Source organism: Cervus elaphus, chromosome 23 (genome assembly GCF_910594005.1).
Source record: "Cervus elaphus chromosome 23, mCerEla1.1, whole genome shotgun sequence".
Lineage (NCBI taxonomy): Eukaryota > Metazoa > Chordata > Mammalia > Artiodactyla > Cervidae > Cervus > Cervus elaphus.
This window is the reverse complement of record NC_057837.1, coordinates 36,866,533-36,892,825: the sequence shown is the minus strand read 5'-3', so window position 1 is coordinate 36,892,825 and position 26,293 is coordinate 36,866,533. Positions and strand designations below refer to the sequence as shown.

The following is a 26,293-nucleotide window of genomic DNA, read 5'->3' as shown; positions in this document are numbered from 1 at the left end:
TTGCCAAATTTGATATTTGTGGTCTTCTGATGACAGCCATTCTGACGGTATGAGGTGTTATCTCTCTGCAGTTTTGGTTTGCATTTCTCTGATGATAAATGATGCTGAGCATCTTTTAATGTGCCTGTTGGCCATCTGTATGTCTTTAAATCACCTCTAGATTACTTACAATATGAAATACAATGACCCTGATGCTGGGAAAGATTTAGGGCAGGAGGAGAAGAGGGCAACAGAGGATGAGATGCTTGGATGGCATCATCAACTCAATGGACATGAGTTTGAGCAAACTCAGGAAGATAGTGAAGGACAGGGAAGCCTGGCGTGCTGCTGTCCATGGGGTTGCAAAGACTCAGACATGACTGAGCGACTGAATAACAACAAATACAATGCAAATGCAATGCAAATAGTTGTAAATACAATGTAAATGACATGTAAATATTTGCCAGTACATGTGGAAAATTCCAGTTTCGCATTTTGGAACCTTTTGGAACTTTTTTTCTAAATATTTTTGATCTATGGTTGGTTAAATCTATGGTTGTGGAGTAGAACCCACCAATAAGAAGGGCTGACTGTCAGCATTTGACTAGTAAGGTGCTGTAGCATTTAGGAACAAAAACAGTCAGGGATTTGCCAAATTAGTGGATAAAGTTCATGTGCATTTGAAGTCAGAAATGTTAGCATGTTAGCAGTTATACAATGCGACACACTGACTACAGGTACTGTAACACCCTGATATGCTTATGAGAGCTGGACCATAAAGAAGGCTAAGCACCAAAGAACTGATGTTTTTGAACTGTGGTGTTGGATAAGACTCTTGAGAGTCCCTTGGACAGTGAGGAGGTTAAAACAGTCAGTCTTACAGGAAATCAACCCTGAATATTCTTTGGAAGGAAGCTCCAATACTTTGGCCACCTGATGTGAACAGCCGACTCATTGGAAAATACCCTAATGCTGAGAAAGATTGAAGGCAGAAGGAGAAGAGGGTCACAGACAATGAGATGGTTGGATGGCATCACCAATGCAATGGACATGAGCTTGGGCAAACTCCAGGAGATGGTAAGAGACTGTATGCTGCAGTCCATGTGGTTGCGAAGAGTCAGAAAGGACTTGGCAATTGAATAACAACAAGTGCCTATATTTTCTTGCATTGTCTTGGTTGATGGAAACGTCCTTCCTCTTCACTTAGCCCAAAACCTGGAGTTAATTTTGACTCAACACTTTCCTTTATTCTTCACATCCATGAAACTATCAAACCCCACTGGGTTCTACCAACACCCAGTACACTATCATCCACAATTTTAACTCTTTAAAACCAAAGAAGGAAGACACAGGTCCTTAGGCTTCCCCAACGGCCACATGAGGGAGAGCCCACCATAAAGACAGTCTCTGTGTCAGGACAGAGCAGCCTACAATAAGCTTATAAGAATCATATTTTTACACTCATCCTCTATTAGAAATGGCAGGTAGTTGGCAATGCAGGTGAGCAAGGCAGAGAGACCCTCAAGATACCCTTAGTTGACCTGGGAAGGGGTCTCAAGGGCAACAAACCCAACTTTCTGTGTTGTTCTCCATCCTGTCCCCTCACCCTAATCATTTTTATTACTTTATTTTCTGATTTACATAAGCTATGTGGGTGGGTGAACATGGTTTCAACACTTTTCGTAGCACATCACAATTCGTAAATGATTTTAGATTACCTATGGACTTGTATTAGAAGAAATCATTGAGACTTGCATATATAGCTGGTATATATGGAAATTGAAGTGTAACAGGTAAACATTATTAAATTTGAATTCTGAGTAGTCTAGAAATTCTCTTCTTAAAGGAACTGGCAATTGTCTAAGCATGGTATATGTCTGACACTCTACCAGGTACTTAACTTTTATAGCTTCATTTTTTAAAAAGTCTTTAGGCTATGCATATTAGACTGTACTTATTCAATAATAGAATGTATAATTTTAAGTTAGAAAATCTTTTTTGAAGTGTGAACATGATCACATAGAAGTGATGGCATTTTTACCATTCTTCAGCAACTTGAAGTTAACATTCCAGTATATCTTGTATAATTAACTTTAAAAAATTGGTGCTTGGTTTAAAAGGTGCTTTTTATGCCAGTTTTTTTGCTTGAAGAAATCAATACGGCCTAACTTGTGTGCTGTAAAAATGGATTTATGATGGAAAAACTGACACACTTGGGTTTAATTGGGTTTAAATTCAGAAAAATTAACATCATATTCTTCAGCTCTAATAGGTTTAAAGGATAAATTAAAATAATCACCTCAAAAAATTACCAACTGGCATTTTAAGAATCTTATTCCTCTGAAGATGTTTTGTAAGTTAAGAGTTAGTTGCTCACTTGTGTCTGATTCTTTGCAACGCCATGGACTATAGCTCACCAGGCTTATCTTCATATTCAGCACATATAAGCTTGAAAGATACATTAACTGAAGATTTTATTAGCTTTTGTTTAACAGATCAAGCTAACTTTGGACATACACTTCAAAATGTAAATGCCTCTGGCTGTCATAAGCTCCAAACTGAGACACTGGACAGTAAAATTACATTGTACAAGGAAACAAGCTGTAGAAAAGACCTGTAACTTGAAATCAATTTTTCCTAATACTTGTAAGCTATTCATGTACTCTTAAGTATTTTTATATACATTGTCATACAACTACTCCACTCAGAAGCTCAAGGTGGTTCCCAACACAGATACATCAAAGTCTATGCACAGAAACTTTCCTACTGGATATTAGTTAAAGGCAAAGAAAATCTGACACACAGTTTTCTTTAAAAAAAAAGCCTTTGACTTGGCTCTTTGTTATGGGTAAGACTGGCAAGACAAGCTGCTGCTTGTCAGCTCTTTTCCTGTGTAGCTGGTGCCTCTATTTACTATATAAGTGCTAAGTAAATAAAACATTAAACAGAGTTATGAATATCACTGATTGTTCATGCACTATATATTTTGTTTGAAAAGTGTTGTTTGCTCAGTTGTGTCCAACTCTTTCAGACTCCATGGACTGTAGCCCGCCAGGCTCCTCTGTCCATGGAATTCTCCAGGCAAGAATACTGGAGTGAGTAGCCATTCCCTTCTCCAGGGGATCTTCTGACCCAGGGATTGAACTGGGGTCTCCTACACTGCAGGTGGATTCTTTACCATCTGAGCCAGCAGAGTCCCTCCCTGAAAACATATGTTTTGTTTAATCCAATTCAAATTATGGAACAATTACTTAGTTAACTGAGTACATATTATGTTCTTTGATTTAGAAGGAATCTATTTTCACACAACTTTTCGGCACGACAAACCATGATAATGGTAACACATGACCCATCCACAGTCGTGATGTAACATGTGGGTAGTTTTGTGTGTTCAAATACCCCTTTTAGTAAAACCTTCACATTACTTAAGTTTCTTTCCAGCGTACACTGACTTAACTTGGACTATCGCACAAAGCTGATCAACAGTACCTTCACGGCGCCGTTCTCGTGCATGGTAACGCAGTTGTCGGCATCTTCCGAGAGCTGGTACAAGGCTTGGGCTGTTGCTCTGTGCACGTTGGTGTCATTTGATTTCAGGTACCGCACTAAGGGAGCCACTGCCTTGTGCTCGCCGAAGGCCACTCTGTTTCTGCCCCACATACAGCAACGTGAAATCGTTTCTGCTAGGTGACGCCTCAGTTTGTCGTTATTCTGCACAAGGAAAACGAACTGTGGTATGTGCATCGTAATGACCCTGTGATGCTTATGCTCTAGATGAGGGGTCCCCAAAACTGAACAACAACAAACCTCGAGGCTCTAATGCCTGATGATCTGACGTGAAGCCGATAATAGAAATAAAGTGTACAATAAAATGCCAACGTGCTTAAAAGTCAAACTGTTAGTTGCTCAGTCCTGCCTCACTCTTTGCAACCCAGTGGACTGTAGCCCACCAGGCTCCTGTGTCCATGGAATTTTCCAGACAAGAATACTGGAGTGGGTAGCCATTCCCTTCTCCAGGAGATCTTCCCAATCCAGGGATTAAACCTGGGTCTCTTGCATTGCAGGCAGGTTCATTACCATCTGAGCTACCAGGGAAGCCCTTGAATCATCCTGAAAGCATCCCCCACCCCCACTCCCGGTCCATGGAAAAACTGTCTTCCACAAAACCAGTCCCTGGTGCCAAAAAGGTTGGGAACCACTCTCAGGTGTTAACTACCCACTGGCTACATAGCTGGTGTCTTGATGGAAACTAGTATTTTGGTGGGTCACCAATGGATCAAGGTTCTTTTTATGAATTGAATGGAATACATGCAGGCAAAGGTGATCAGGTGTCAGGCATTAGTTATTTGCTCAAGGCTCAATTTCCTTCTGAGCAAGTCTACTCACAACACAGAGCTACAGATCAGCAAGTGGTCAAATAATAAAAAATAATTAAGGAATATTGGACATTCTTAAGGGACCCTGTCAGATAACTTGGATAAGTGGATTCATTCTACCTCTTCACCCTAGGAATACTTACACATCAGTAATATACCTTGGTTCCTCAGAGGAAGAAGACAATGCAGTAAACAAGGTCAGGTGTTGAGTCCACCATTTTCCTTTCTGATTGCTTTTGTGTGTTAGTCGCTCAGTCGTGTCTGACTCTTTGCGACGCCATGGATTGTAGCCTGCCAGGCCTCTCTGTCCATGGGATTCTCCAGGCAAGAATACTGGAGTCGATTGCCATTCCCTTCTCCAGAGGATCTTCTTGACCCAAGGATCGAACCCTGGTCTCCTGCATTGCAGGCAGTTTCTTTACCCTTTGAGCTATAGGGAAGTCCTTCTGTACTGCTTATGTAGACTATATCCTTCTTTTTGGATGTAATTACCTCATACAGGTGTAATACAACTGAATAACGCTCTAATTTTTTGTTTATTAATTACACTGTTCTCTTGATTAAGGACTTGGGAGTCCTTAACTGGAACTGGCAGATATTCTTAGGAATTCAGTATCAGACTGGACCAAAAGTCTTCTAGATCAAACAAGCTTCCAATCACTGAATTTCTGCTTTATGACTTTTCTGCCAAGTGGCAGACCAAGCCATGCTCAAATACCTATGGTCATGGTGAAGTCATTATCTCTGAAGGCTGCTTGTTCTATCTGGCACAGCTCTGGATAAAGAATACAGTGATTGCCAAAATCTTCTAGCTCAAAGGTGCCATCGACACAGGCTTGCTAAGCTTAGAAAGGAGTATTTAACTTCTAAAGTTGGCATGAATAATCATCTTAAGGCTCATAATAATGATGGTGGTGATATGATAGTTAACACTTTGATAGTAACATTTATACTTGCCACCACTTGCCAGTGATAAGTGAAAAATAGCCTCTATTTTTACAAAGATTCTGCATATTAAACATTTTACAGTTTGAAATATACTTTCACAGTTGTTTGTCTCAGAGAAATTAAAAGAAATTAAATGAATTCACTAAATCTCATAATATCCAAGTGATGGATATTAAACTTGAATCAAAGTCTCTGGATTCTGAGGTCATTGTTTCTGCTACTTATGACAATATGCATTTTGAAATAAAAAGATGCATTACTTACTGTATTTGCTAGCTTGGACAGTAAAGGAACAACTCCATGATCTGTGATAACAGCTAAATTTTCTTGATCTTTTGCTATATTGGTAATAACAGCACATACACTCGCCAACACTTCTTTATTTTCTGATTTCAGTAAATTGACAACAAGTTCCAAACCACCAACGAAGGAACGAACCATTTCTCCAGCATCCTAGATAACAATAAAAATAAAGATATCAAACAGAAACCCATATTTAGCATTTTTTTGAAAAGCGCAAAGTAATGATAAGACTGTGAGTGGTATGAAAAAATTCAGTTTATTTATATGTTATATAATTTTTATGTATGTATGTACATATAATACATGCTTCCCTGGTGACTCAATGGTAAAGAATCCACCTGCCAATGCAGGAGATGCAGGTTTGATACCTGGGTTGGGAAGATCCCCTGGAGAAGGAAATGGCAACCCATTTCAATATTCTTGCCTATGAAATCCCACAGACAGAGGAGTCTGGTGGGTTACAGTCTATGGGGTCACAAAGGATCATACACGACTGAGTGACTAAACAATATACAGCACATACACAGACACAGTTCAGCTTCAACAAATGTGTACTGAACAACTATTACATGAGTCAGTGTGATAACTACTGGGGATACAGAAGTTAACAAAACACTACTGATTAATTAACAAAACACAAAAATTAACAAAACACAATTGAGCAAGGCAAAGACAATGGGAAGAAGAGACAGGAATGTACAGATGAAAAGAGGGGGAGAGTTCATTTCCTTCAGGGCCAGGTGGAAACAACATTCACGTATTCTCCCAATCTCCTGTCTTGCTTCCCAGCATGCTGTTGTTGCTGTTAGTCACGAAGTCGTGTCTGACTCTTTGACAACCCCACAGACTGTAGCCTGCCAGGCTCCTCTGCCCATGGGATTTCCCAGGCAAGAATACTGGAGTGGGTTGCCACTTCCTTCTCCAAGGGATCTTCCCAAGCCAGGAATTGAACCTGTGTCTCTTGCATTGCAGGCAGATTCTTTACCACTGAGCCAAATGGGAAGCTCTACTTCCCATTATACTCTTCTGCATAAACAACACTCCAGACTCTAGGATTATTGCTGTTCCCTAAATTACCAAGTTATTTTCTTTACCTGGAGTTAAGCCCTACCCAACTACAAACTCCTGCTCCATTCTGAAAATCCGACATCTTTTGATAGCAGCTTAAATAACAGCTCCTCCATGAAGTTCCCCACCCACCCACTGGCCTTCCCTTCTCCGTGTGGTCACTCCCTCCCCTCCACATTGTTGTAGGTAGTTTTCTCCAAAAATCCATTTCCTCATCCTCTTGTGTTTGCTAAGTCCTGGTTTTGCTTGGTTATCTAATTCTCAGACAAGTATCAGGAGAGACCACCTCTGACCTGGAGCTTCAGCCTGTCCTGGAAGTCTCCTGCCCCTTGCCAACGATTTGGTTAGGGGCAGCCTACATATGGCCCAATTATGGCACATGAGTTCTGGATGACAAATCAGAAGTCTTCTGGAAGGGTTTTCCTATTTATAACAACACTGAGAATGGTAGAACAGGAGGACAAGAGCCTGGTCCTTGGAGACACTGCTGAGATGCTGAGTCAAGTAATGCTAAAGTCTGATCTGGCTATTTAGAACCAAAGGAATCTATAACCATTTTTTCCATCGTATTGTAATGATTTTCTTATGGGTCCTTTCCCCGTTCTTCAAGACCAATCACCAAGTGAGTCAGAAAGAGAAAACCAAATATTTTATATTAACACATATAAGTGGAATCTAGAAAGATGCTATAGAGGATCGTATTTGCAAAGCAGAAACAGACACACAGAGGTAGAGAGCATATGGATACCAATGGGGAAGGGGAGGTGGGATGGACTGGGAGACTGGGACTGAGAAACAGACACTATTGATATTATGTGTAAAATAGGGAACTAATGAGAACCTACAGAACAGGGAACTCGACTCAGTGCTCTGTGGTGAGCTAAATGGGGAGAAAATCCAAAAGGGAGGGGATATATGTATCTGCATAGCTGATGCTCTTTGCTGTACAATAGAAATAAAAATCAAATAATAAAATGTAATAAAAATTAAATAAAATTTTATTTGAGTAAATATTCAATAAAAATTTAAAAAAAAAAAAAAAAGAGAGAGAGACACCTGGTCTTTGACTCTCATTTGGGATATCTCACTCTGTCACTCAGAGGACTTTTAATAAATGTTTGTTGAATTATGAAAAAATAAAAGGAATAAGGGGATTATAACGTTAAGATACTTAACCACAGTCGCAAACACTAAAAAGAAGAGGGTGCTGGCTTGGTAAGACAGAGTGTAAATGAACTGGCCTGCCAGTCTGGTGACTTCCTGGCTCTCTGAGGGGGGTCATCATGGAGCCTGTGGGCCGCAGCACCGGGGCAGCACCAGGACGAATAGCAACAGTGACCACACCTGCCTCTGATCCGGGGGCTCCCTGACGTGTGTGGTAGGAGATCCAGCGCTCCGGTGTCAGCAAGGTCACGGGTGCGGCTCGCCAGGGTCTAGAACAGTTTACACTGATGATCTGTGCTACACTCAAGGCTACGGGCCCCTCCAGAGTTTGTTTTGAAGGTGAGCTTTCTATTTTTTTTTTTTTTTTTCGTTTTTAGGTTCAAAGGTTTTAGACACATGACTTCTTGCCTCACATAGTTTCTATGGAAAGGGAGACAGTAAACTTGAGGATGGAAAAAGTAATTCCTCTGCCAAAACTGTCTTTCACTAATGCTGAGCGGCTGGGCAAATTCACTACATTTTCCACCTTCTCACATATCTTAAAAACTAGTCTTGGCCAGTTTTGCCACTGGTACAACATTGGTTATAGACAATTCAACTTTTCATCTATAATGGAAAAATCTTTAATAATAATGATGATAATGATGATGATAGTAATAATAGTAGTACAATAACAAGAGCCTATTTTTTTTTTTTTTTTTGCAATTTACTGAAGACTTCCGCATACACTATCTCTTCTGGAGTCCACAGCTCTGCATAAGGAACCACGGCACCCTCATCTTACAGACAGGCAGTCTGAAGGTTCACGCACAGTGAGTGACAAAGCTGGAAAAGCAGATCTCTCGATTTCTCATTTAGTAGCTTTTCACTACACACTGTGTGCGTGGACTTGGAAGTACCAATAGTTGAAGTTGTCACATTAAAGTTAGTTTATAAACAGTCAGAAGAAGCCTCCCAATTTAGAGAGTTAATAATTCCAAAAGGGATGCAGCTGTTTGCCAGTGACATTTCCTAAGACAAAAACCATAATTAAAAAGAGAATATGAAACACCTTCATGCTGCTATTAGCTTGAATGGTTGAATAAGTAGGGGAAGGGGTCAAGTTCAAATTAAACAAAATTAAGTATTTAATATTAAATATTTTTGGTTAAAATTCAACTAATAGGAAAACATTAGTGCAGATTATTATTTACAGACTAATGAATAAAACAGAAAACTGGATGTTTGGCTCAGAGCAAGTAAACTAATAGGCTTGAAATTCCCTCTTTTGCCTCCAGCAAAAAGAACCGGCAGCCTTCTGATGAGGTGAGATACATACAATGCAACTTTTAAAGCACATGCAAGGCAAGTGTAACGTGACTTAAGACAAAAATTTTTGACCAGAAGGGCTATAAAAACACTACACTACTCCGGGCCATATAGAGACCATACAATGCATAACATTTGAAACAGATTTTAAAATAGCACACTGCACATAAAAAAAAATTTCAAAAATACTACATTCACATTAGAATAGCACGTCCACGAAGCTAAAACTGAACAGGCAAATCTTGTCCTAAAGGTAAATTCAGTAAATTTCTTTTCAAATTCTAAATATACCTCTGTATACTCAAGAACAGTTAGTTTGTGGGCTCTATCATAATAAGGTCCTTTTTCTGTTGCTAGTAAACAAGTCCTACAGCTTAAATATACACACACATACATATACATACATACACATATATACACATAAGTTGGAATTACCTGACACTTTCAAATATAATCCTTCAAAACTGGAAAGTAGAACCTCAATTATTATTCCTTTCCTTCTGAACTGAAGGAGAAATAAATTAATTTTCGGTAAAATAAATAATGCAGTGGCTCAGTCTAGATCTATGTAGCAGAAAATGTATTAAACTTTGTATTCAACTTTATCCAATTAATTTGCACATGATAAAATTTTTTTAAGTTAATAGTTTTGATTTTTCTCTATTACCTTAGCTGAATTTAAGATAATTTTTAAAAATATCACAGTCAACTGTGGATTTTTTTTTCCATTTTACTATGCCTTGTGTTGATTCTACTTTAGATGCAATTCTATTAATGAGAAAGTCTAAATTGTGAAGCACCCTTGTGAATCAGCCTGCAGTGCAGGAGACCCAGGTTCCATCCCTGGGTTGGGAAGATCCCCTGGAGAAGGGAATGGCAACCCACTGCAGCATTCTGCCTGGAGAATTCCATGGACAGAGGAACCTGGCAAAGAGTTGTACACAACTGAGCAATTAACACTTTCACTTTCACTATTGTGTATTCAGAGGCTTATAGAGCTAATTAAAGGACATTTTTAACCGATGACATATTTTAAAGAAGTTTATAAGTACAAGATGCTAAATAATATAAGATGTATTATCATCTAGTAGCTATTATATGTAAATCAACTGTGCATATATAAGCTTATATATATTTTAATTAAAAATACATATATTTAGAATTTTTCCCACTTGTAATCAGGAACCCACAGATTAAGATGTGTAAGACAGTTTCTGGTTAAGATCTAATCAGTGAATTGTGTAGGTCAGGCCAAGAATAATACTTGAAACCACAAACTTAAAAAAATTAACTGTATGAAATACTACACTCTTAAAAAAAAAAAAAAAGTCTTTAATTTATGAAGAGGTTCTTCAACAGTTTACTTGTTGGGTCTGTCACATTATATTTTCCTGTTGAACAAATTGGGTTATGAAGTCTGCCTCATCTGCCATATTCACCTGACCTCTTGACAACCAATTACACTTCAAGCATCTTGACAACTTTTTGCAGGGTAAACTCTTCCATGACCAGCAGGAGGCAGAGTTCGTCAAATCCTGAAGAGTGGATTTTCACGCTACAGGAGTAAGCAAACTTATTTCTCGTTGGCAAAAAGGTGTTGACTGGAATGCTTCCTGTTTTGATTAATAAAGATGAGTTTGAACCTAGTTATAATGATTTAAAATTCATGGTCCCAAACCACCATTATGCTTGCACCAACCTAACACCTGCAAAGAATCCTCATGCTCAGGAACGTTCTAACATCTGAAACTGGCTCTCTGGTCTTCCTCCTCTTCTGTGTACCTGTAACTGATTTTCATAGTAAGTGGTTTTCAACGGTCTTCCCTCTTACTTATCAGCTTCTCTGAGAACACACCTAGAACACACCTAGAATTTAGCAGATGTGGTCTGACCGGAGCAGAAGTTGGCAGACTTCTCACCTCCAAGAGCTCCACTCGGTGCTTCTGCTGTGGCGGCTACTTCAGCAGGTACAGGGCCAATGAACTCATGTTAAGCTCTGCAATTCAGCCAAAACCCCTACATCTTCTACAAGTGAGTTACTGTGTAGCTAGCACTCTCCTGTCCTGCATTTTTGAGGATTCTAGCTGCTTTTTATTGTATAAATTGGGTTGGACGATTTTCATGTAAAAGAGAGAAGCTTTTGATTAAATTTCACATGGTAAAATTCATCTATTTCTGTTTAATACTGTCCTTTGAGAAACCAAGTAAGCTAACTAGGATATTTAGAGGTAAATAATTTATCCAAGCATTCTCACCTTAAAAAAAAAAAATCCTTAAGAAGGTAAAAATACAGTTGTTAAGGCAGTAGTTCTTAAACTTTGTGGCACATTAGCATCACCTGGGAGACCTTTTAATGTTTCATCAGCTCAAGTTGGGCCAAGTGAATCAAAGCATGTGGCGGTGGGAGCCAGTGCCTATAAGGTCTTTAGGTGACAATTCCAATGTGCATCAAAGTTTGGGAAGCCCTGGTTTAAGACTTTAAGTCACATAGTGAGAGCAGCTGGGAGCATAGCTTGGTTTCATTACTATCGGCTGTATTGCTTTGAGCCGCTACCCAACTTCTCTAAGTCTCTGTTTCCTCATCAGTAATTAAACAATACACTTGTAAATAACCAATTAGTTAAAGAAGAAATAACTATTTCCTAAAGAAGAAAATAGAAAAACAGTAAAGAAAAATCAATGTAACCAAGAGCTGGCTACTCAAAAAGAGCAACAAAACTGACAAATCCTTAGCTAGATTAAGGAAGGGGAAAAAAAAAAAAAAACCCCTCCAAATCCAAAATGAAAGAAGGCACAAGACAATTTAGAGAAATAAAACGGATTGTAACAGACTGCCATCAACAACTGTATGCCAGCAAATTGGATAACCTAGAAGAAATGGATAAATTTCCAGAAACACCTTGTAGGGAAATAACAATCAGCCAAAATGGCAGTGGTCAGGTTCTCTCACCCCATGTTCTCTCTCTCTCTCGTCCCACATTGTTTACAAAGTCTGTAAACAATGACTTTGCATGGTTATAATGCAACAGCTGATATCATTTATAGCAGAGCGCACGCGCATCATACCTACATAAGCCCCACGTGAAAAGCCTTTGCAGCCCACTGCGGAAGTATCAACCATTAGTGAATAAAGCATTTTGCCCTTGCTGCTGCAAATAAATACTGTCTGCAGTCCCTACGGCTCCTCGTAGGGACTTTTTCCAGCTTTCCATTTTCTTCCAGCTTCCCTGATTGTCTACCCTGGGTTTAGCAAACAATGAGACACACATAACCTACACCGACTGAACCATAAAGAAATAGAAAATATGAATAGATCTATAACTAGTAAGGAAATTGAATCAGTAATCAAAAACCTCAAACAAACAAAAGACCAGATAGTTTCACTTGCAAATTCTACAGAACATTTAAATAAGAATTAACAGCAATCATCAAACTCCTCCAAGAATTGAGGAGGTACCACTCCCAAAGGCAGTGTATGAGGCTAGCATTACTTTGACATCAAAGCCAGATAAAGACAATATAAAAAAGAACTACACTCCTCGACAAAACACTAGCAAACCAAATTCAGTAGGATTATACCCCATGACAAAGTAGAATTTATTCCTAGAAAGTATGACTAATTCAGGGCGTCCCAGGTGGCACTAGTGGTGAAAAAAAAAAAAAAAAACAAAAAAAAACCCTTCTGCCAGTGCAGGAGATGTAACAGATGCTGGTCTGATCCCTGTATCGGGAAGATCCCCTGGAGGAGGGCATGGCAACGCACTCTAGTATTCTTGCCTGGAGAATCCCATGGACAGAGAAGACTGGCAGGGTACAATCCACAGGGTCACAAAGAGTTGACACAGTTGAAGGGACTTAGCATGCATGCATGGGTGATTCAACATAAGAAAATCAATATACTGCCCTACACTAAGAATAAAGATCAAACCTGTAAGAGCATGTCAGTTGATGGAGAAAAAGTATTTGACAAAACTTAATATCCTCATATGATTTTTTTTTAAAGTTCAACAAACTAGGAATAGAAGAAAATGATCTCAACATAATACAGGCCAAGTAGGAAAAACCCACAGCTGAGATCATACTCAATGGTGAAAGACTGAAAGTTTCTCTCCAAGATCAGGAACAAGTGTGCCTGTTTTCAGGGTATACAGCCAATATTTTATAGTAACTATAAATGGAATCTAACTTTTAAAAACTGTGAATCACTGTGTTGTACACCTGAAGCTTATATCATATTGTAAACAATCATATTTCAATTTAGAAAAATTAAAAATACTATGTGCCCAGAGAGATGGAGGGACACAACACTGCATCAGAAACTGGGGTCCTAGTCAATGTCCAAGTCTGTGAACTGTGATGGCACAGTTTCTGATGGTGGTCAAGTACAGGGTGTGTTCCTGGGAGTTCCTGGCTGAGCAAGAGATAATGATGTAACAATGGATGACATTTTTCATTTAACAAAGTAACTGGTAGCGGATAAACTGTTGTTCAGTCACTAAAGTCGTGTCTGACTCTTTGTGACCCCATGGGACTGCAGATGTCAGGCTTCCCTGTCCTTTACCATCTCCCAGAGTTTGCTCAAACTCATGTCCATTGAATCAGTGATGCCATCCAACCATCTCATCCTCTATCGCCCCCTTCTCCTCCTGCCCTCAATCTTTCCCAACATGAGGATATTTTCCAATGAATCAGCTCTTCGCATCAGGTGGCCAAAGTATTGGAGCTTTAGCATCAGTCCTTCCAGTGAATATTCAGGGTTGATCTCCTTAGGATTTACTGGTTTGATCTCTTTGCTGTCCAAGGGACTTTCAAGAGTCTTCTTCAGCACTGTAGTTTGAAAGTATCAATTCTTTGATGCTCAGCCTTTTTATGTCATCTGTACTTGACTATTGGAAAAACCATAGTTTTGACTATACATACTTTTGCCAGCAAAGTGATGTCTCCACTTTTTAATATGCCTTCTAGGTTTGTCATAGCTTTTCTTCCAAGAAGCAAGCACGTTTTAATTTTGTGGCTGCAGTCACTCTGCACAGTGATTTTGGAGCCCAAGAAAATAAAATATGTCACTGTTTCCACTTTTCCCTCATCTATTTGCCATGAAGTGATGGGACAGATAAACTGTATTTTCAAATAAAATGGTTAAATGGGGATGTCCCTGGTGGTCCAGAGGCTAAGTCTCCATGCTCCCAAAGCAGGGGACATCCTAAACTAGCAACTTCATTGCAGCCCTCTTCAGAACAGAGACTGAGAAGCCTGGAATGGGAAGCAGGGCAGGAGGGGAATCCAGGTGAAAGCAATACATCTGCCCCACAGATAGTGGTCCTTTCAGCTGGGACCTGAAGACAAGCTTAATCACACCCTCACTTGTTGTGGCCCTTTAAGTCCCAAGCTGAAAATCAGGCGCACAGAAAAAAATATCTGTAATACAGTTCACTTTAGTTTACAGGATTTTAGAAACTGTGGGCTAGATAAGGAGCATGCTTGAAACTGTTTGGTGACTTGAAAATAACAGCCGACCCTAGATAGGTGGGCCACCAAACACAGATTACATTTTAAACAGCTTTTCAGTGTTTTAAGAACCTGTGCAGCTTCTTTGGCACATGGTGGACAGCTATACATTCTTTGGCCCAAACGAGACCAAATGCGAGCTCCTTAAGCCGTGTCTGTGTCAGTCGTCTCAGTGTGAAATTACAGCTCTCTGTACTTCTTGTCCAGGTTCTCTCTGGCTTCCTCATTGGGCATGGCTCATTGGGCAGCTGAAGTTAAACAGAGGGTGATGTCAGATTCCTGCCTGGTTTCATCAGCTATGTTCTGTCACACCTGTAGTCAGGAAGCTAAAACTGCCCAAGCTTGTATTCTAATCTCTCAGACATTAACTTTTTCTCGTTTCTTTTGGGGAATAGCTCTCAAACATCTTCTAATTGGCGTCTGTTTGGGGCAGATCCTGAGGCCACTGGTTTTGAAGTTACTAGAGATTTTTTTTCCCTCTGAGATCAAAATTCACAACCAAATATTATTTTCTAAACAAGTAGCAAAATTGGGTTTAAGAAGGTTACGAGGCCAAGTGATCGCATAGGTACATTACTGATTTGGTAGACAGGTTGAGTTTTCTTCCCAGTGCGACAGCTGTTTTAATTATAGAGAGTATTTATTTCAAAATAAGGTACCTGTTTCCCATCTAATTCACAAGGAAGTGGTGACTGCAAATTAATATGAATTATGTGAATCATTTCTTATAAAAAGGCCAATAGAGCCTGGTGGGCTATAGTCCATGGGATCGCACAGAGTCGGACATGACTGAGCAACTAACACTTTCTACTTTTTATTAATAAAAACTTTTAAAAGTCATTAATGAAAAGGAATAGAATTAAGAAAATTAAGTATTATCTTACATCATTCACAAAAATAAAATATTACAAAAGGCAGTTATAGTTTAAAAAAGAAACATGTTCTTATCAATGCTGGAAAAATGCTTGAGGTAAGTGATGTAACATAATTATACATTCTTTATGTGAATTCTGTAATTTTTCATTATCTTATTGTTCACAGAGCACAAATTTGAGTTGATTTTCTGCAGCAGGAAATTTTGGTTCTTAAGAACAAAGAATTTAATACATGGATCTTTGCCAGATTCAGTTTTTGCATTCTTTACTGCACAAGTTCATAATGCTGAACACCTGTTCAACCACTGTTTTTCTCCAAAGTGTGTTTGATCATTCAGCTGGAAAGGGACAGCTTTTCACTTCCATTTACAAATATCTTGCAATTTTTACAAAACAGCTCTTCATCTGCAGCCAGACTTGCAGCTCATGAATTTTGCTAAATAACATCACTACAGAGGTCACATCTTACAATCTCTGTCCTTTTTAGTAATCGTAACAGGAAAACAACAACAAACTTTCCTTAAGTCTTAAATAAATCCTTTTAAATAAAACTACTTGGAAAAATATGCAGTGAATTTTTATACTTAGTTCACTTTTAGTTCAGCCTCTGTTCTTTAGAGCTTGAGAGACTAAAGAACATTGAGCAGCTTTTAAACTGAAGATGCTTATTTCCTATCTTAAATACTCTTTAAAGTTTAAGGACATAAAACAGACTTACATTTCACACCCTGATTTTTCAATCATATATGGTATGGACAGATAATTATTAGGTTGGTAAAACATTTATCTTTCACTTCGTACATTTTTTAATCACCAGTAACTGATCAAAAACTATAATATACAGACTTCCTCCAGAATGAAGGATTATTTGAAGCTTCTAGCTGAGACACTGACCTCCTGGGAAAAACGTCAACATTTCATCCTACAAAAATCCCACATTCCATTTGTTTAATACATCTAATTACAACATAATACAATGCAAGTCCAGTGGCAGCTTACGTGGTGACTCTTAATTTGTCACAATTATCCCACGATTCGTTACTGAACTACTCTGTTGCCTTACTCATTCACTGATAGGGAGCTTTAAATATTTCCCAGCAAGAAAAGAGGCAGTCCATTCACTACATGTAATTTTCACATCTCATTTTCTTAACAGATCTGAAAATGTGTTCTCATGGATATGCTGTTAACAGTATAAAAAATGGGTAACATCTGTCTTCAACAGCTGACGTCTCACCACATTGACTCCACATGGACACGTATGTAGTGTGCTCAGCTTTTATGATGCCTGACAGATGTTCAGGGACCCTGAAGTAGAAATGACCTGTCTGAAGACATGCCTTCTACTCTCTTCCCACTGGGGCTGCCCTTGGCTGTAACTGACAATAGCTGGTTTCTGCCGCGTTGCTGTCAGTGCCATTAATCTAGACAAAGAAGTTATTTATTTATTTCAAAATGATGCCAACTCCTATGATTCATAAGTTAATAATTCTAAAGTGACTTGCAAAAGTATCTTACGTGAAAAATGTGGAAATGCTTTCTTACCAAATAAAAGGAATTTTTTCCTAGAAAGCTGAGTCATAAACTTACCTGAAACAAGAAGGCGTGAGGAGGAGGGGGAAGGAAGAATGGGCCAAAATATTTGGCAGGACCTCGTCTGATTCTGTTATTTCACTGTGAGCAGGATGCCCGGCATGTTCAAAGTGTTTCCTGCCTCTGTTCTCCCACAGAACTTACTCTTATTTGAAAACAATTTAAATTCACCTCCAAACAATAGAATATACAAAATACTACTTGAAGATTCTAAATTGAACATTGCAAAGTGGATTAACCTAGAGAAGGGAATGGCTACCTACTGCAGTATTCTTGCCTGGAGAATTCCATGGACAGAGAAGCCTGGCTGGCTATAGTCCATGTGGTCTTTGGTGGGAGTGGAAGGCAGTGGAAGGCAGGAGAGGTTCAGGAGGAATGGAGCTCTCTGTGGAGGCTTGGGTCTAGACTGGTCCTTCGGGCCAAGGGCTTAAACACAGACAAGATGGGTTATTTTTAAAGTTTCAATGTGGTTCAGTTTAGGTTGTTAGCAAAGAAGACCAGTTGGGTATTCAGGACAGAAATCCTGGGCAAGAAGAATGAACATGAAAACATTGAAAAATCTTTTAAAGCCAATTACAGATAAGTAGGCAGATTTAGAGTTGAAATCCATAGGAATAAAGGGTATAATTAACATGTAATAACGACATTAATAGAAATGTTAACCATACAAAATGGTACCTCACCAATGATAATACTAAATTCCTATTGTCAATGGTGATTGAGAGTTACCCAGTATCTCTAACAAGCTTCTCCAGGAAAAGGAAAGACCTTTGGTATGTTTTTACCTATTACCTTCCACTACCTAACATACTTTCCTAATCATCTGATACTTTAGATTCAGATTGTTACTGTGACAATACCATCTTTTATTTTAATGGCTTTTATTTTATACCATTACTTTTAAAGAAATTCTTTCTTAACAATTTGATAAAAACTGAAAGCCATATTATAATACAAATTCTTATTTAGCAAAAATTCTAATGATTTATTTGTTCATTATTATTTCTATAACTCATGTTACTCCCTTTCTTATAATCTTCTGTTTTGCTGGAAAACATTCTAATTTTTTTTCAGAAAAGATTCATGGAGGATAACTTTCCTGAATCCCAACATTTCTAAAAGAACAATGTCTTTATTCCATCCTTACCCTACACTAACTCAGGTGCTAGTTTTGCAGGATATAGAATTCCAGGATAAAAAAATGTTTTCCTTTAAAGACAGAAAAAGTTTTGTTCCATTTGCTTTAGAATTCACTGTGAATGATGTTAAGTCTAATACTGGTGTGATTCTTGTTCTTATGTAACTTTTTCCTTTCCTTTAATTTCTGGAAATGCCAAATTTGAATTTGTGTCTAGGTATAGATAAATTCTTTTTCCCTACTTGGCACTAAATGGATCTTTCAATCTGGAGACTGGAGTCTTTCTTCAACTCTTCAGCTTATAGAAACCACCTCCCCCTTTTATAAATGATTGTTTATTCCTTTTGCTTTCCTTTTGTGTGCTTGCAATTCCTATTTTCTTTTTATATTTACTTTACATTTTTAGTTGTTTACTAGACTTTATCATCCAGATTAATTACTCAGTCACATCCCAGTACCATACATAATGTAGTATGTCTCTTTTATTAAATTTATTGTTTCCCAAATATATTTTTAATTTCCAAAAGCCCTTTCTTAATCTATGAATACTTTTTATTTAGCCATTTTGGGTTTAGCAGTATCCTTTGGGTCATTCTAAGGATGTTAATTTTAAAAATTTAATTTTGTCTTCTGTTCCTCTAAAGTTAGTTCTGCTTATCAGTCTTGGCTTGTCTCTAAAACCAGTTAGCTTTTCTTAAAGATAATTAGGATCATTAAAGATATGAAAGATTGTTTAAGGAGGATTAAGATCTTTCTTAAAGAATATCCTTAAAGAAATCCTTCAAAGACGTGTAGCAACCTTTCTTCAATAGGCTTCTTTCTTGCTCCCTAAATAATATCATTTATATTTTGTATTTTAAAAAAATTTTTGGATCCTATTTAGTAGGATTATATTGTATCTCTGCTTCTGAAACTTGCTTTTATTTTGGTCAGTATGTTCATGAGATATACTGACATCGATGCAGACATTGCTGAAGTACATTCATTTTTTATTGCTGCGCTAGATGACATATTATGACTGTGCTGTCATCTTGTTATTCACTTCCCTATAGGCTAACATTTGAGGTGTTTTTATTTTTCCCTTTTTTGTTGTTATAAAAAAATAGTCCACTAACCAGTTTGTAATAAGTCTTTTCTAAATATTAGTATATATCACAGTTCACTTTTTACAATTACTTCTAGTCACAAATATTAGGAAGATAGTTAGAGGCATGTTAAATTTATTCCAGGAATTAAATGCTTTCTGTAACAATACTCGACAGAGAGAAATCTCTAGACTTTACATATAGTCTTTATTAACACATAAGAAAAGTGCAATTCATGACATTATGTGACTTTTTCAAGGTAACAAAGAACTTAGTGATTTTTCATGGTAGTCAGTCAGGCAGTAAGTAAGACACAAGTTATCTTGGGCTTCTGAAAGTAGCAGTAATGCAATTTTTTTTCCACCCAAGAGGTACGAACAGTATACCTTCCTTCCCCTTGATGTACCTGTGATATTTGTTTCAATCCCACCAGCCAGGTAGAACATGGTAAGCTCTGCCATCTTAGCCCAGTTTCATTGGACATCTAAAAACTGACCAGGAAAAGGTATTGCTCAAAAATTATTTTGGCACAAAAGTTCAGTATTCTTTTTCCCAGGTAAAAATCTGACCATAAAGAAGTGAAAAGCAGTTGGTGACCTGTGGTAACATCATTCACCATGGTATTAAGAGATTCTAGGATGGACTGACTTGCGGTCTCTTCTTACCTTTGCATTCTGGATGCAGGGACAGAGGGCCCAAGCTGCACTGGCCTTCACGTCCGGGTGAGGATTTTTTAGCAGGGACCACAACAAACGAACCCCATCTAAGCGATCAATTATCCTATTGTGAAACAAACAATAACAAAACCCAGAGGTATATACTGTAATTAGCACATGAAAATAAAATTTAAATGGCCTATCCACACAGTTCTAATTATTTTTTTCTCCTTTTGACATTTTGCTTGCTATTTTTTTTTTCAAAACTTTAAGAACAGCAGGGACTTTACATGCTGTTGATGTCAGTTCTCTGATTTCAGTTTTACACTCATGATGCAAAAAGCAAGCTCTATAATAATTATGATTCACATAAACTAAAAATCAAGCCATGTAATTTTTTAATTAGCTGTATACAGACTGTTGCCTGAATGCAAAAATACTGGTTTCTTTCATATAGTAACATCTAAATACTTTCCAAGACAAATATTTACGCCTCAAAACTGTGCAGTTACCTTTTTTATTTGGTCTATGTTTAATTGACTTACCGTACGGCATGACATATTTTAAACTCCTCCAGTCCTAATCTAGCACTAGGAATTAAAATCATTATGCCACACTGCCTCCTTTGTTGGGCAGCAATAACACGTAACTTGTTTTCCATGTGCTTGCTTCCCAGAGAGACTAACATTGCAGACTGTGTTATAATTACTTAAACACACTGTAATCAAAATATCTTCTTGACTAGCTGAAAAATGAATTATCATCAGAGTCATCTCCACACCATCTGTCTTCTGTTTATACATCAATCAGTCCAGGGAGCATAACCTCGCATTAAGGTCCGTTGAGTACTCACAGTTGAGAAGAAGGCCAAACAAAACTTAATATCCTTTACAAACATGGCTTTGTTCAGAAAGATATACTAAACTACGAGCAGATGGAAAAAGATAAAGAATATCAAAATTCCTTTGATTTTAAACCTTGAGTTAAATACATGTAGTACTTAGCCACAGATAGAATAAATACTCCTAGCTTAGTGCCATTCAAATTTTTTCTTGAAAATTGACTAAAAATACTACATTTCTTGATTATCTGAGATGAGTTTGCCAGAAAAAAAAAATGTATTATTCAAAAGGTTCCAAGTTGGGTATAAGTTTTCCATAACCTTAAAAAAAAATTGGTAGGGCAAATAGCTTATAGTAAGACATAAACTATCTCTTTAAAAGATGATCTTTAATGAGAAAAAGTGCATTGAGAAAGTGTTTTAACCCCATGTTTAACTAAATAGTTTTCTAAAACTAAAGCTCTCTGTCACTATCTTGCTAAGGGAAATTAAAGGTTTTATTTCTCAATTTATAGAAAGTATAAAGAAAGATAGTGAATACACTGTACTTCACAATGAAGGATTTACTTTACCAACTTAAAAAAGCTTACTATTTTACACATGCCACTGAAAACATAATTAATGGAGATCCCTGGGTCTCTATGTATTTTTTTCCAAGTATGATTTCTCAAAGAACAACAGTGAATGATAATCTGTCCTACTCTCTCACCAATGTAGTCAGTACTAATATTCGCATTAGGAATATTTAGCCATACAATGCAGGACATAGCTTATCATTAGAGTTGAAGTCATTGGGATGGCACACATTTTCAGTTATAAAGAGCGATAATTCAACTCTGGATCCCTACCCCAGGCAAAATATCACAATTAACAATAAAAATTCACTGTTCATTCTAAAACCAGATACGCTGTCTTTGACTGTCACCCCAAACCCTAGACAATTCCTCAGCTGCTTAGTTACAATGGCTGAGGACTGTGACCTCATTACAGATGACTTAAAAGATAGCATGGTACAGAGTAATTACCTGAGATGAGGAAAACATTTAAAAAAAAAAACAAAAACTGCGAACAGAGGGACTAACAAAGGGCAGCAGACTTCAGAGTTTAATCTTGTTCCTCCATCTCCCTCGTCCTCCGAGTCGAGTCATGCTGTGGATTTACTTCACAGTAAGTCAAGTGTCTCCCCTACTTCTCTTTCTCCCTGCCGGCACCCTGGCTGTAGTCTCTGTTACCTCATGTGGGGACAGCTACAGCAGTAACTTGGTTTTCTGTCTTCTGCTGCTGCTAAGTTGCCTCAGTCGTGTCCGACCCTGTGAGACCCCATAGACGGCAGCCCACCGGGCTCCCCCGTCCCTGGGACTCTCCAGGCAAGAACACTGGAGTGGGTTGCCATTTCCTTGTGTCTTCAGTTTCTCTCAATTCCAATCCCTCCTATAGATCCCAGGGAAATTAATCCTGCTGAAAGAGTATTTTTAGAGCTTCTGCAGTATCTCCTTGCAAGCAAGGCCCCAGGGATATTCATTCTGTCCATCACACCAGCCAACACATTCAATTAACACTTGGTGAACAGTTCACAACTGAGAGATCACTCCCAGGGGACAGTCTCGGACAGCTTCCCACTGCCTGCATGGTATTCACACCCCAGTCTTGAACTCAGCATTTAACATTTCCAATGAGCTGGTTTATTCCTCCCAATTCCCTGTATTCAGGTGTTTGCTCATAAAACTCTGTGGCCACCTACTAAACACTAAGTGCTGAGCATACAGAAGTAATAGATACACTCAATTCTAGTTGCTCAGGGTACTTACATTGTATAAAGTCACAGCAAGCAGTGAATTTGTAAATACCAAATCATTGCTCTTTGGGCAATATGAAGTTTTGTTCCTAAGAGCCTCTGGTGAGAATATTTTCATTAACTGATCAACATATAATCTTGTTTTATGTGTGCTTCTATTTAAAGACACTTTCCTTAATAATACATTTTTGATTCATTAACATTGAATCCACGAGCAATCCAGCACACACATTTTTCTCTGTAAGGCACATGGCAGTCTTCTTGTACTCTGGCATTAGGTTTAGGGGCCATTTCAAACAGGAAGATCACCAGCTCAAAGCACAAAAATGCAAACCATATGGCACTAAATACTATGAAGATGACACGTTTACAAAAGGAGAGCGGAAACAAGAAGGCAGAGTATGGCCGTGTTCAACTCCAGCTGGAAACACGTGCATGGAATAACTGCAAAAGTGATATGTTAGGGGGATCACAAATACATTTCAGCAAGCTGTGAATACATGAATAGAGGCTCTGCAAATAATAGGGATTTTCACTGTCCTTCAGGAAACTGCAAACTAGTGAAGGTGATAAAGAGACCATTACAATCTGTTCTGGTAAATGCTATAGGACAGTGGTGCCCAACCTTTTGGCACCAGGGACTGGTTTCATGGAAGACAAATTTTCCACGGACCAGGGGTTGAGGGGATGGTTTCAGGGTAATTCAAGCACGTTACATTTATTGTGCTTACTTTATTTCTATTATTATTACATAGCTCCAACTCAGATCACCAGGCATTAGATCCCAGAGACTGGGGACCCCTGCTAAGAGATGTGGGTGTCAGGTTCCACGTGAACACAGAGGGGAGACACTGGTTAACTCACAAGTCACAGAGATTCTCCCAGCTCTAAACCTTTACCCACACCACCTCCATCTTTCGCTGTGACAATGCATCTTTTAAGGTCTACAATAAAACCTCTCCTCAAATCCTCTGGTTCCTCCCTCCTCTGAGAGCCTTTTGAGTTTTGCTGCCCTCGTTTCTGGCTCTCATCATATACTGCTTTGCAGTGTGGTCATGTCTGTATGCATCTTATTTCCCCAAGTGCCGTGTAATCTCCTTGACAGCAGGAATCTGCTACTGCCCACCATGCTTAGCGCACGTTCCTGAGCCAGTGAATATTGGTTAAATGGACCTGAAACAGAAGTCTTTGCCTACTCCTTTTTTCACTGAATCAAAAATCTCTCCCTACACAAATACACTCATTTTTAACCTCATACTTGAAAAGCATACATTCAAATTCAAAATCTAACCAGTAAATTTTTATTTGGAGTTCCTTCTAGGTTGAAAGTGCATTTTCATAAATCTTCTTTACAACTTTATTGCTTTTTGAATATACAATGATGGGCTTATAGGTGGTATTAATTACACCATTGTCCATTTTCAATGGATCTTTCTCCTTTCGTATAGTTCTTTAATTTTACTACTATCTTGCTTTGATTTCATCTCCAGCACTATGTTAACTCTTCCTATTTTTATTATCAGTAGAGTTTTACATTAATACTCTGATATTATAAAAACAAAACTGAATTACATGTTTCCAAAATCCTCAGCTTTATCATAGAAATCAAACTGTGGGCTGACAAAATAATCGTTTTTGAAAGACGAATACATGTTCATACTCTGGCTCTTTAAAAAAAAAAAAAGAAAAACAAGAAAAGACACAGCGGCTTGTTATGAGTTTCAGTTTCTTTTGTCATGTTAACTCTTGTCAGGATTGTTAAGAAGTCTGGCTGGCTTGCCTGCCCACCAAGGCCACATATATGAACAAATGTGGACAGTTTGCACCCACATGGCCAGTATGGCTGAAGTTGCAGAATTTCTGTCTGGCAAAGCCAGTACATCTATTTTGAAACCATAATTTAGCATCATGTCTAAAAATGTCATAATATTTGCAAATTGTGCTGATAAATACCATTGTCAGACAATGGCTCAACCTAAATGTGGTTAGCCTGAAAGAACATGATGTTCTTAAGCCACATTATAAATTGCAACTGAAATCTATACGCTTTAAAACCAGGTTGGAAAAAAAATAAATAAATAAAACCTGGTTGGCAATTCTGCAAAAATGAAAACATAAATGCTGGTCAGAATTAATGACTGGAAAAAAACTATGATTAGAAAAAATTTAACATTTTTATAAAAATTCTCAAAGTTTTAATGTTTCTATCTCTATGTATTCTTTTAAAGAGACTATACGAGACCATATAGGCAGCTGCGTGGCGCTGGAGTGGCTGTGAGGAGATACCCCACATCCAAGAGCAAAGGAGAAGCCCCAGCAAGATATGGTAGGAGAGGTGAAATCGCCTTTAGAATCAAACCTGACACACGCCAGAGATGCTCAGAGGGCTCAAAAATACCTTGTCCATACCAGGACCCAAGACCCCACAGAGACTGAGACAGAACTGTGTTTGCTTATCTTCTGTGGAGGTACGGGTCAGCAGTGGACTGCTGGGGGCAGGAGCTCTGGGTGCAGTAGACCTGGGTATGGCATAAGCCCTCTTGGAGGAGGTTGCCATAAACCCACCATAGAGCTGCCAAAACTTACACAGGGCTGGGGAAATAGACTCTGGGAGGACACAAACAGAACCTTGTGTGCACCAAGACCCAGAAAAAAGGAGCAGTGACCCCATATCAGACTGACCCAGACTGGCCCATGTGTGCCCAGGAGTCTCTGGCGGAGGCCTGGGTCAGCGGTGGCCTGCTGCAGGGTTGAGGGCACTCAGTGCAGAAGTGCGTGCATGCGACCTTTTGAAGGAGGTCACCATTATCTTCATTACCTCCACCAGAGTTTGTCCTCAGGTCAACAACAGGGAGGGAACACAGCCCCACCCATCAACAGAAAATTGGATTAAAGATTTACTCAGCATGGGGCTGCCCATTTGAATAAGACCCAGTTTCCCCACCAGTCAGTCTCTCCCATCAGGAAGCTTCCATAAGCCTCTTATCCTTCTCCATCAGAGGGCAGACAGACTGAAAACCACAATCACAGAAAACTAACCAAACTGATCACATGGACCATTCAGTTCAGTTCAGTTCAGTCGCTCAGTCGGACTCAAAGTCCGACTCTTTGAGACCCCATGAATTGCAGCATGCCAGGCCTCCCTGTTCATCACCAACTCCCGGAGTTTACCCAAACTCATGCCCATCAAGTCGGTGATGCCATCCAGCCATCTCATCCTCTGTCATCCCCTTCTCCTCCTGCCCCCAATCCCTCACAGCATTAGGGTCTTTTCCAATGAGTCAACTCTTCACATGAGGTGGCCAAAGTACTGGAGTTTCAGGGTTCACCATCAGTCCTTCCAATGAACACCCAGGACTTAACTCCTTCAATGGACTGGTTGGATCTCCTTGCAGTCCAAGGGACTCTCAAGAGTCTTCTCCAACACCATAGTTCAAAAGCATCAATTTTTTGGCATTCAGCTTTCTTCACAGTCCAACTGTCACATCCATACATGACCACTGGAAAAATCATAGCCTTGACCAGACGGACCTTTCTTGGCAATGTAATGTCTCTGCTTTTTAATATGCTATCTAGGTTGGTCATAACTTTCCTTCCAAGGGGTAAGCGTCTTTTAATTTCATGGCTGCAATCACCATCTGCAATGATTTTGGAGC

General features: G+C 38.7%; 1 protein-coding gene across 4 annotated transcripts in view; it reads right to left on the bottom strand.

The window, feature by feature from the left end:
- Positions 1 to 26,293, bottom strand: part of ODAD2 (outer dynein arm docking complex subunit 2) — a 150,015-nt gene that overhangs the window by 38,507 nt on the left and 85,215 nt on the right. For 3 of the 4 annotated variants that reach the window (XM_043884662.1, XM_043884663.1, XM_043884665.1), the window contains 3 exons: positions 20,011 to 20,125; positions 5,568 to 5,756; positions 3,469 to 3,690 (listed from right to left, as the gene is read on the bottom strand). In XM_043884662.1, coding sequence (XP_043740597.1) covers positions 3,469 to 3,690; positions 5,568 to 5,756; positions 20,011 to 20,125 — 526 coding nt within the window. Of the gene's footprint in view, positions 1 to 3,468; positions 3,691 to 5,567; positions 5,757 to 20,010; positions 20,126 to 26,293 lie in introns of those variants that run through there. The other variant, XM_043884664.1, reaches the window with a different exon arrangement.